At 37.8% G+C, this 12,803-nt stretch overlaps 1 protein-coding gene across 1 annotated transcript in view; it reads right to left on the bottom strand.

Moving 5' to 3' along the window:
* Positions 1-811: 811 nt before the first annotated feature.
* Positions 812-12,803, bottom strand: part of CD200R1L (CD200 receptor 1 like) — a 41,057-nt gene continuing 29,065 nt past the window's right edge. The window contains exons 3-4 of the mRNA XM_060098813.1: positions 8,021-8,144; positions 812-899 (exon numbers count right to left, since the gene is read on the bottom strand). Coding sequence (XP_059954796.1) covers positions 812-899; positions 8,021-8,144 — 212 coding nt within the window. The remainder of the gene's footprint in view (positions 900-8,020; positions 8,145-12,803) is intronic.

Genomic DNA, 12,803 nt, shown 5'->3' on the forward strand with positions numbered 1-12,803 from the left:
TACCCAGGGAAAACCATAATTCAAAAAGACACATACACCTCAGTGTTCATTGCAGCACTATTTACAATATCCAGGTCATGGAAGCAACCTAAATGCCCATCGACAGATGAATGGATAAACACGTGGTAATATATACAATGAAATGTTACTCAGCCATAAAAAGGAATGAAATCGGGTCATTTGCAGAGATGTGGATGGATCCAGATACTGTCATACAGAGTGAAGTAAATCAGAAAGTGAAAAACAAATATCGTATTTTAACACATATATGTGGAATCTAGAAAAATGGTACATATGATCAAGTTTGCAAGGCAGAAATAGAGACACAGATGTAGAGAACAAACGTATGGACACCAAGGGGGGAAAGCGTCGGGGGGATGGTGGTGGTGGTCGGATGAATTGGGAGATTGGGATTGACATATATACACTAATATGTATAAAATAGATAACTAATAAGAACCTGCTGTATAAAAAAATTTAATTAAATTTAAAAATGAATTATTTTCATATTTCATGAGGGGACACCAGAATAAGGAGAAGTGCCTCAACTCTGCCAGCTTCACCCAGCTCGGAAACCAAGTCCCCCCCTTCAGAGATGAGGGACATCAATCAATCGACCCTCTGCTGCTCCAGCCTGAGGTCCCCTTCCTCTCTTTGGTTCTCCACTGTGAATAACCAATGTTCTTGGCTCCTTGTTTGATCTTAAAATCAGTGTTTGATGAATCAGTCAGAAGACTTGGACATTCTGTTCAGAAAACAAGTTTATAAATTCATCAGCTTTTGCTGGATCTGCAAAAGTATCCTGGCATTCTCAATAGAATAGCAATCTTCTGTCCCCAGATGACTTCATGAAGTGTGGGACTTGTGTGAGGAGATGATACAGACAGTTTCCCATTGCCCTGAAAGAGACACACCCTGTCACAGCTCCCTGCCTTTACCCATGCTGTCCTCTCTTCCCTGCCCTTGTCCACATGTAGCATTCCTATGCATCTTTTAGAACTCATTTTGACTGTTATCATCTCCTTCATCAAGGCTTCACATGCATTCTCAAGTTCTGCTTTCTGGACAAAGTCCCAGTTCAGGTCTCCACTTACTCCTCTCCCACCAGGATGAGTGCCTGCTGAAAGGCACTGACTTTAGCCCCAGCTCCCTGGAAGGCCTCATCAGTGTAAGCATAATCTCTGCCCCTTTGCCAGAGATTGGATCTGTAGCTTTGACCAATCAGACAAGAGTGGAAACATATAAGGACTCTTGGTCCTCACAAGTAGGGTGGGATTTGAGGAAGAAATGCTCAGCCCTCTTCCTCTGGACATGCTGTGTCTGGCTGTGGCCTTGGGGTGGCTGCCACCTTCTCACTTCCAGCCTGAGGATGATGCAAACACTGATGATAACAGAGCAGAGACAAGGACAAAAATCTGAGTTCTTCAAAGCTTTGTAGAGCCATTGAAACAACCAGACTTGAGGTTGGCCCTACTTCTAGATGCCTTCATATATAAGATAGTAAATGGCCTTATTAACTGCCAGAGCCCTACTTTCTGTTTCTTGCAGCAGCTGAAAGCCTCCTAATTTATCCAATGCTTTTCCTTAACTACAAGCCACACCTTCAGTCAGAATTGGATATTTATTCCTTTGATTGCTATAACACTGTGTATATACCTCTATCAGTACATCAATTCTGGGTTTTAATGATCCACTTATGTCTATCTTCCTTACTATGAAATCAAGGATCATATTTTTATTTGATTCACACTTTACTTATTTTTAGAGTTTAGTGTTATGGCTGACACATATCAAGTAATTAATGAATATTTGATGAACGAATGAATGAATTTACTCAGAATATGTCAAGTGCGTGCCACAGGCAGCCTTAGGCATAAGCAATTTAAATAACTCCTTGAGATCCTAGCCCTTTAGACCCTGCTTCCAGGACTGACTGATTTTTCCGTCATCTGTCCATCTATCCATCCAATCCACAGAAATGCCAGGCACCATGCCAACCCCTAGGAATTCAGAGAGATACCCTGTCCTGTGCTGGTATAGATTCCATTCTGCCCTCCACAATGTAAATTGGGGGCCCTCTGGCCCTTTGATACCACTTCAGGTATAAAGTCTTTCTGGGGGCATGTGGGAAGCTGGCAATGGACAGAACTACAGCTCTCAGTATAAACATATAGGCCAGCACTGACAAGGAAGTGCTTAGTTTTCTGTTCAGGAAGTAGAGGTGGACACGCATCCAAGAGAGAAAAATAGCAGAGGGTGCTGCTTCCCATCTGAGAACTGGGGGCCCTGATTCCCACTGGGCCTAGTTACACAGAGTCACCGCGCACATCTGCTGAATTGTCTTTCTGGCCGATTGTGGCTGTTTAGTAATGGAGAGAGCTTGCAACTTCCTAAGAAGAGAACACTCTCTAGAAATTTAAGGATTTCTGAGTATTCCTATTTGATTACCTGTTTTTTCTTCTAGTCCAGAAAATTACATGCTGCAAGCCACTGGGAAAAAGGCAGGAGACGGTCAGACTCTAGATATAGCCAGGACCTTCAGAGATTCTGGAGTTCATCTCCTTTTTATCAGGACATAATATGTTTAAGTGTTCAGAGTTCAAGTAGTATCTCTGTGGGTAGACTGACTGTGAACTTCTCCTAATCATCCTTGCAATTCCCAGTGGTCCCTAAGAGTTCCAGTCTTCTGGGAAAATCTTTTCCTTTAATGTCCAAATAAAATAACTCAAAATAACTCAAATAACTGGCCACTGTAGTTTGGGGAAGTACAACACCCTCTCCAGCATTCTGAAAATGCCTAATGGAGTACTTGCCTTCCTCTGCTGGCTTCTTGTCATCTCTCTCCCTCAACTTCGAATTCCAACTAATTCTTGGTCATCCTTGGTTTCTCACCACCATGCCTGCCAACTGCTGCCCTCTTTGTTCTGTTTCCCCCAGGCTGTGGGCAGAATTCCCTCTTCCTTCATTTCTAAAGTACTATTAATCACATGAAGGCTATTGTATATAACAGATTTTAACTAAATATTAACAGAGAGGCATCTTTAATTCTAAAATTCTTTAGCTATCCCTTCACAGAGAATTTATGACCAACCAATTCTCTTGTTGTAGCTAAGACCTGTTCTATTTCTTCTTTTACCTGATTCCTCAAGAGATTCCAAAATTTCTATTACTGGATCTCAGAAGAACACTTTTTAAATTATGCTGATCATTTTAGTTTCCTTTATTTTGGTATTTCCAATGCAATCTACAACCTGAGCCCTACCTTCCCTGTCTATAAACTGTTGGTGTATTTCCCTAAAAGGACAAATTTTTCTCTCATGTCTCTTTTCTTGCATCCGGATTTTAGAAAAGACTAAAGTAAGATTTAAATGAGCAATTTTTAAATCTCCTCATTGCGCTTGTTTCTCAGTTTAGATGCGATATACTTGGTATGTGAGGTTCTTGGCATGTGGCAAAACTCAATCTTTAACAAGAGTAATATTCGATATTTCCTTGAAGATAGTGATTAATCGCATGAATATTTCATGTGTTGTTTCCCTTTTTCATCTTGTGATCCTTTTGAAGACTCCCATAAATTCTCTCTTGAACCCTAATTCTCAATCCAAACAAAACAAACTGTAAAGTCCACTTTGTGAATGCTCTCATCAGCAAGCAAAGCAATTTCACACTCCAGCTGGCTTCTGAGTAACACCCAATTGTCACTTTACTCTGAGAGTCTTAGTTTCCTCTTTTGTAAAATGAGGAAGTTTGCCTACTTTTTCTGTAACTTCCTTCCAGCTTTAGAATACCATATATGCCTCTTAAAGATGATGGGGGAGGAGATAAGGGGTTGGATCCAGGAAGTGGAAAAGGCCAGCTAATCTTATTTGTATCTCCGACCATCTGCTGCCATTAACACTAACAGCCGCTATTTGTTTTTTAGTAATCCAGTGATCTCAACTCTCCAGTTTAAGAAATAAGTGAGTACTAATCTTGATTTAAGTGCTAAGAGATCCTCATATTTCTCCTTTCCCTGAAATAAGACTATTAATACTGACCCCTATCTGGTTTGATAAACAAAATGTTTCAACTAAAATTAAGTGATAGGGGTAATACAATCCAAGTTTGAAAAAGTTTTTTTCTCCTTAATTTTAATTTAAACCATTTTCCCTTTCTTCTGGAACTGTTTCAGAACTACCCAAGAAGACCTAAGAATTAGTAAATGAAGGGACAGTTGTATGGAAAAATTAAAGAAAAAAATGCAGGATTAATGTCTGAGGTTAGATTTTAGCTTGCTTGGAAATGTTAAAAAAATTAAGTTGAAGCACCATCTAGTGGCTCTCAATTGTGTTTTATAAAAGTTGCTCCCAATTTCCCTCAGTTTAGGACCACAATTAATTTGTTGTGCATGTATATGTGTATGCACATATGTGTTCAGAAAAGAAAAAGAAATGTTTTTTTGTCTTATGTAGGGGTAGGAGGTTGAGAGGGAGTACCTTAGCGTTTTACTCTGCCCAGAAAATCTTGGCAGTGAGAATGGATCAGACAAGAAGCATGAACTTGGTTTAATCTCTTCAGGGAATGATGGAGTCTTTTTCATGGAAAAAGAATTAGCACAATAAAGTCCCATAGATTTCAGTTCCTCTGTTTTTCCTGCTCACATCCTCTCTAAGAGCCCACAACAGTATCTTTATCTTCCCAATCCTATAATGCAGACATGTCCTCGCATGTCTAGGGATTAGCTGACTATTAGGTCACCTTTTCACACCACCTGATTCCCACGTCCTTTCCTATCACAAGCCTACAGCATTCCTTGAGCTTACACAGCCAGCTATTCCTCTGGAACTGTCAGAAAGATGGCTCTCATACCTATGATTACTATATTCTGAAGTTACATCTGTTTCATTATCTCTAAGGGAAGAATGAAAATAGACCATGACAATGCACATGAATAGAATATACCTTGCTTCATAATCTCTAGGGGAAGAACAAAAATAGGCCATGACAATGCACATGAATAGAACATAATCCATGTTGCAAGATTGACAGCAAACCTTATGATTGGTAAACTAGATATTTGTATCAATCAGATTAAGTTCAACTACACATGGAGTAAAACCCAAAACAACAGTGCCATGAACAAAATAGCTTATTCTCTATCACACAAAAGTTTAGAGGTAGGTAGTCTATGGTTACTCCATGCTCATCAGGGACCAGGATCCTTCCATCTTTCTTTTCCACCATCTTAATGAGTAGCTTCCGTCCTCAATGTTACCTAAGACCCATGCTGGCTGCTGGACTTCCAGTCATCACACCAATGCTGCAGGCCAGGAGATAAGAAGAAAAAGCAAAAGAGGACCTCTTCTTTCTCTTTAAAGAGCTTTCCTAAAAATATCACACAAAATGTTTGCTTACACTTCATTTTTGAAAACTTTTGTGGGTGGTCATACTGAGTTGCAAGGGAAACTGAGACATACCTTTTAGCTAAGTATGTCTCCACACTAAATAAAATTGGTGTTATATTACTAAGCAGTATATCAGAAACCTAATGTCACAATAATGCTTTGTAACAAACAACCACAAAAACCACTGTGACAATTGGTCAAATGTCTGGGATTAACTGGGGGGTCAGGTAGGCAGCTCCTCTGATCTTGACTGAGCTTCTTCTCACTTCTGGGAGATGGCTGACGACTATTGGATTGTGTAGGCTGGCCTCAACAGTGAAGTGGAGGATGAGCCTGGGGTGTCTCAGCTCTGTTCTGCATGTTTCTCATCCTCCAGAAGACTAGCTCAGGCATGTTCTTGTGGAGTAACAATAGAAACTTGCAAGACCTCTTGAGACCTAGGCTCAAAACTGGTACATGCCACTTCTGCCTCATTTGATTGGCTAATGCAAATTACATGGGGTGGAAAAATATGTTTCTTTATGAAAAGAACTCTAAGGTTATTGACAAATTACATGAGTAGAGGGAGAAGAGAAAATTTGGAATCATGAATACAATCATTTACTGTGAGGAGAAAAGAGAAAATGAGCATTGAACCAGGCAGCTAGCAATCTGTGCAACAGTATCTTTGAGTCTGTGACTGAATTGTGGTACTAGGCTTTTTTCCATTTTATGCCCTGTCTTAAAAGTCAGGGAATTATGATTTAAAAAGAAAAAAAAAAGAGCAAATATGTTATACATGACATTATTTACTAATTTTTTTCTTGACTCATGCTCAGTTAACTAATGGAGTAGGTATTAATCTTAGCATTTGTCTTACTGTTTACTGTAGGCAGAGACTGGATGTATAATATATGTACCCAAAACCTGATTCTGTTTCTTCCAAGGCAACTACACTACATTTTTCAGCTTCCATAGAAGTTGTGTGGCTATGTAACAAGCACCGGCCAATGGAATGTGACCAGAACCGATTACTACTAAAATCCTCCATCTCTCTCCGTTTCTCTCTCTCTCTCTCTCTCTCTCTCTCTCTCTGTCTCTCTCTCTCTCTCTCTCTCTCTTTCTCTCCATCTCTCTCCCATTCACCAGCTGAACGGAAAATACTCTGAGAAGGGCAGAGCCATAGGATAAAATGCTAGCTTACAGCAGAATTCTTCCTGCCACCCACATTAGCCCCACCAACCTGCATTGGAATGTGAAGTGAGCAACAATTAAATTTTTGTGTATGAATACACTGAGATTTGGGGGTTGTTTGTCAACAGCTAGACTATCCTGCTTAGGTTAGTATCCTCCAGGTAGTATGCATTCATTTTCTGTCTTAGGGTTTTGCTTAAAATAAAAGTAACAACCCAAACCACCTGCCACTTTACACAATAAAATTTTCCTTTAACTAAAAGGACCCTTTTTTACTATAGGATTGGCATAAATATCAATGAAGTTAAGGTTCTAGTTTACAGTGGCCCTAGAATATGTTAAGAGTTTCACCAAGCACTCTTACTCTTACCACAGTTAACCCATTGTGTAGTGCAGACAAGAAACTGAGACACTGGAGCTCTAAAAGGTGAGGTGACATTCAGCACTGTCTCCAGTGACTCTAACAGTTCCTTATGTGGGATCAACATACAATTTCTTCAAAAATGCAGGTGCTACTAAAAACGACTCCTGGCCATTTATTTAATGATCAGGTCAAACATGCAATACAAATATCTCAGTAATTGCTAGCAAGCGAGAAAAGGATGTGAGGTCAGCTATGGACTGACTTGAAAGCAGTGTTTGTAGTGGTTCCAGCCATTGAAACGTTGATTAACATCTCAAGTGGGTAGAAGAAACAACTAGATAGGATGAAAGCACCATCCAAAGAATCTAATGGGTGTAGAAAAACTGCACAGCATTGTTATTTGCTTTTTGCTGAGCCATCCTCCTCTTTCGGCTGAGAAGCAGGGTTGTTTCTCATTTGCAAATAAGAACTCAGTAGGGCAAGGGGAAAGTAGATGTGTCATCCTAGGCATTTATAATGGCAGGCGACAAGCTTTTGCATGTGTATATACATATACACTAAGAATTTGAAAGAGGTTTGACACCTATCACACGAATTCTAAACACAAATGTATCTAACAGTAACAGGAGCAGTTGAGCTAGATGTTGAACCCGAAGGCTGATCTCAACTGGCTGTTTTTTTGTGATATCAAGTCTAAATTAACTTCCAGATTTTTTTATTTTCTTGCTCTAGGAAAAAACATAAAATATAAAATTAAGCAGAAATGAATGCAAGCCTTCAGAAGTTTAGAAACTGGGAAGTAAACACTGAAGGAGCCCCAGCTAAACTTCATTTCCCCCACAGAATTTTCAAAGGATGGTCTAGGACAGGTCTTTCCCAGGGAAAAACTACAATGAAGCAGACTCTCTTGCCCCAGTGATGCAAGAATTTCTGCCTGGGATCTCAGTTGTTAACAAGGCTTTTATGTCAAAGAAGGAGCTGGGGCACAAACAGTGTGCCAAAAAATGGGTCGAGCTTTTCCCATGACATTGTAAACGCAAAGTCTTAAAATAATGTTTTCTTTCTAATGAGTCTGTATTTTTCACTCTTCATCTCCTACCTGCAATCATTTGTTTGCTGGAAGTAGATGAAGCCCACAGTGACTAGGATAACCAAGAAAAGAGAGAATTTCACATAGAGAATGATCAGTAAGCCTGATGCTGGAAATCCCAGGGATCTGACACCTTTAAGCATAGGCAACACAGACAGGGGTGAAGAGCCATTTCAAAAATTCTTCTAATGAAAAAATTAGAGTCTGTAATTTAAAAGAGCCTTTTACAATATTCCTAAAAGTTCACAGACTATCATAGTCAAAACCCCTTCTAAATTACAATTTGAATTCTGCTAGTGTATAATTCTTTCAGGACAGAATTTAGGAATGGTGTCTTTTTTTTGTACATGGTATTTTTTTTATACTTTAGACTTATATTATTTATTACTTCTTGATATCATTCTTTATCAGATAATCTTTCCCAACTCCAGATATTTGAAGAATAGCATTTGTTTATAGCTTGATTGATTACAATGTCTTATAGGACAAAGAAGATGTTTTAAAATCACATTTCCATTTGCAATTTGAAACTCTTCTGCCAACTGGATTTTTCCAAAGGACCTGCCTCTCTGAAATTCTGTTCCCTTTTCTATTAACTTTTGTAATAATCACATTGCAAAGAATTAATGAGATTAATTGAGGCATGTTTAAATAATCTTGTATAGTACCTCATTTGTTAATTTCCCTACCTCTTGCTTTTCTTCAAAACCAAATTTAAGGCAATTTTAATTTAATAACAAACCTAAGAGTTACCCTGAGTTCATTTAAAATGCTAATTAGATAACATTTTGTACACACAATTAGCATTATATTAATATTTTATTTTTACCGTATTAGAGTCAGCATGAGTCATTAACATAGTTTGTTTTTAGTAAATATTTTCTGAATGAATAAATGCACAGTAAGCATTGTAAAAACCTCCCAGTTTTATATGAAAAAAGGAAATGTACTTTCTAACTTCCTGTGTAAATGTTAGTCTTTTGGGGCATTATTCTTAAATATTTTGAGCACTATTTTATGGTACTTTCTACACAGTGAAGTGGTTTTGTTACTGAGTTGCTGTCACCCCTTTAGTAGGGTATTTTATGTCTTCCTACTTTCATTTATCCATGTTTGAAATGGCCCCAAGAACTGCTGAAAAGATAAAATGGGACTAATTAGGACCATCATTCTGAAGTCTTTACTCCTATGAAAATGGCAGCCAAAGAGTGTGTGAACTCTAAGTACTAGTCTGACTCTTCACTCAAAAAGTCATGTCATCCTGTTAAATAATCTGCTCAAGGCCTAAACTAGAAGACTATCTCCTAGGCACTGTCAGGGAAGAAGAAGAAGACATGTCACATCCCTCAAAAACCTCACAATCCAATTGGAGAGTCAGACCCAGACAAATGAAAAGATAACTTACAAGACACTAAACAGCACTAAGTGAGCGTTATGGATTGTAAATCATCTAAGGAATAAGAAAGCTTAATCAACTCTAACTGGGAGGTCAGGGTGAAGTGGAATTTGAACTGAGCCTTGCTGATAACAGGATTAAATAGGTTAAGAGATGAAAAAAAGACTTTTCAAGGGAAAGAAACAATATGAGCAAAGTTTTGAAGATGAGTTAACTTTAACCATATATGGAGCATAGAGTGGGATATATAGAGATGAACTCTGTGATGATCTGAACTTAAGTCTGCAGTTATTTGTGTCAGGCACTGTGCCAAACTCTGGGGATATAGAAATGAATGATATGGTTCCCATTCTCAAGGAGCTTACCCAATACTGGGAGTCAGAGAAGTGGGTGGTCAACTAAAGGGCTATGGAAGTACTCAGACAGAGGCATGCATGAGGCTTTATGTGGGCACAGAGAAGGAACAGCTAACCAGACTTCAGGGCAAGAGAAAATTATCCCAGAGGAATTATATCAAATTAAGTCTTAAAACTTCAATAGGAATTGATCAAATGGAATGGAAGAAGAGAGCTGGGGAAAGAAGTATACTATGAAGAAGTAGAAATTGCTTGTAAAAGAGAAAGAAGACTAAAAGAGGATAACACTTTTGAGGAGCCTGAAGAGGCCCATATGCATGGGGTACAGGCTGGAGAATAGCAAGACACAAGGCAAGGAGAGCAGCAGGCCAAAGTGATTTAGTTTTCCATGAGGCAAGGAGAAGTCACTGGGGGCACTTAAATAGGGGAGCAGCATGTTTTTCAATTTGGAAGTCACTGGCCACAGTATAGGGGAATGGAGGGAGGAAAGCTGGGGGACAGAAGACCTGTTAAAAGGACATGATCATGTGCTCAGTTAGTGCAGTCAGGAGAAAGAAAATGGTCTAGATTTAAGAAAGAATTTAAGGTAAAATCAGCAAAACATAGTAACTGATTTCCATTATGGGAAATAAGAAAAAGTGCTATTGTGGGATATTTTTAATTTTCTGGCTTGGGTCATTTATCAAGACATAAAATATAGGTATGGAGCTACAGAATGGGTAGAGGAGAGGAATTATGTTTCAGGAATATGCACATTGGGGTGTCTCTGATGCATTCAGATGAACCTTTTCAATTGGAAATTGATTTTGATCATGGGGTAGCAAAGGAGAGAAATCTGGGCTAAAAATATAGATTTAAGAGTCAAGAATTAGACAATGGCGGAAGCCATGGGTAAGGATGAGACCTCTCAAGGAACAGGGGTAAAGGTGAAAAGAGACTCAGTGATGGAACTCATAGAAATGCCTTCCTTCATGGAATGAGTAGTTGAAAAGGTATCTATTAAAGAAGACTAAGAAGTTGGCTGAAAGTTAATAAGAGAACCAAGTGAATATGGGAGGAAAACAGATAAGAAGGGAAGAGAGACCGCATCAAATATCACAAAGAAGCTAATAACAAGGAATAAAAAAATTATATTTTATTTGGAATCTGGGAGAACTTCAGTGCTTTTTGTTAGAACATTTCATGTGCAGACAGATGCATGTGAGTTAAGGAGTAGATGTGAGGTGGCATAGAAAAGACAGACAATATAGAATCCTCCTTTTTAAAAAAATTTTTTTTAAATTGAAGTATAGTTGATTTACAATGTTGTGTTAGTTTCAGGTGTACAGCAAAGTGACTCAGTTTTAAATATATACTTTTTGAGATTCTTTTCCATTATAGGTTATTACAAGATATTGAATATAGTTCCCTGTTAAATACAGTAGGTCCTTCTTGTTTATCTATTTTATATATACTAGTCTGTATCTGTTAATCCTAAACTCCTAATTTATCCCTCCTCCTTGCTTTCCCCTTTGGTAACCATAAATTTGTTTTCTGTGTCTGTGAGTCTATTCCTGTTTCATAAATAAGTTCATCTGTATCATTTTTTAAGATTCTACATATACGTGATATCATATATTTGTCTCTCTCTGTCTGACTTCACTTAGTAAGACAATCTCTAAGTCCATCCATGTTGCTACAAATAGCATTATTTCATTCTTTTTTTGTGGCTGAATGATATTCCATTGTATATATGTATTTAGGTTGCTTCCATGTCTTGGCTATTGTAAATAGTGCTGCTATGAACATTGGGATGCATGTAACTTTTCAAAGATAGAGTTTTCATCTTTTCCAGATATATGTCCAGGAGTGGGATTGTGTTTTTTTTAAGGAACCTCCATAATGTTCTCCATAGTGGCTGCACCAGTTTACATTCCCACCAACGGTGTAGGAGGGTTCCCTTTTCTTCACACACTCTCCAACATTTATTATTTGCAGATTTTTTGATAATGGCCATTCTGACTGGTGTGAGGTAATACCTCATTGTAGTTTTGATTCTCATTTCAATTTGAGATGCTAATTATTAGAGCTAAGAGCTTGAGGAAGTCATAGCATCTAGTTTTAAATATGGGAGGAAAACAGCCATGTTTATATAATCAGTCTTAGGGAAAAGATTTGTGAAAGAGAAAAGACTGAACAAAACAGAGCAAGGATAATTAATGGAGCACAGCTTCTGAGGACATGAAAGAGGAAAATAGAGTATAAGTTGAATGTTTGGTCTACAGAAGAGAAGGTCAGGTGGGACTGGAGATAAATGCATGGGTCTAGAGACAGGAAGTATAAAATAAGAGCCTGGAGTTGGTGGGAGATGGATACAGGAAAATAAAGATTAGAAGTGAATATACTGATACATGCTACAACATGGGTGGTTCTTGAAAATATGCTAAATAAAAGAAGCTAGTCACAAAGGCCACATATTATATGGTTCCATTTATATGAAATGTCCAAAATAGGAAAATCTATTGTGAAAGAAAGTAGATTAGTGATTGCCTAAAACTAGAGGAATGTTGGAGTTAGGGAGTGATAACTAAAGGGTAGAGGGTTTTGTTTTGTAGTGATGAATACGTTCTAAAACTGATTGTGGTGATAGTTGTACAACTATGTTCAAAGACCACTGAATAATGCACTTTAAATGGGCAAATTGTATGGTATATAAATAAGATCTCGATAAAACTGTTGCAAAAACACAAATAAATATGACAGGTGTTATGATGAATAATTAATAGGTATGATTATTTTAATAGTTATAATAATGAGTATAATAGCTAATGTGTACTAATATAATTAATATAATAATAGTTAATATTTCTTAATATAATACATACAATAGCTAATATTTATTGAGTACTGACTTTGTGCTAGGCACCATGTTAAGTAAGTATATTATTTTATTTAATTAACACAATAACTCTGTGAGGTGGTACTTTCATCCTATTTAACAGATAAACCACGAGACATTAACTAGATCTATTTTGGTGATCATTTCACAATATATACAAGC

The sequence above is a fragment of the Mesoplodon densirostris genome, chromosome 5, assembly GCF_025265405.1.
Source record: "Mesoplodon densirostris isolate mMesDen1 chromosome 5, mMesDen1 primary haplotype, whole genome shotgun sequence".
Classification (NCBI taxonomy): domain Eukaryota; kingdom Metazoa; phylum Chordata; class Mammalia; order Artiodactyla; family Ziphiidae; genus Mesoplodon; species Mesoplodon densirostris.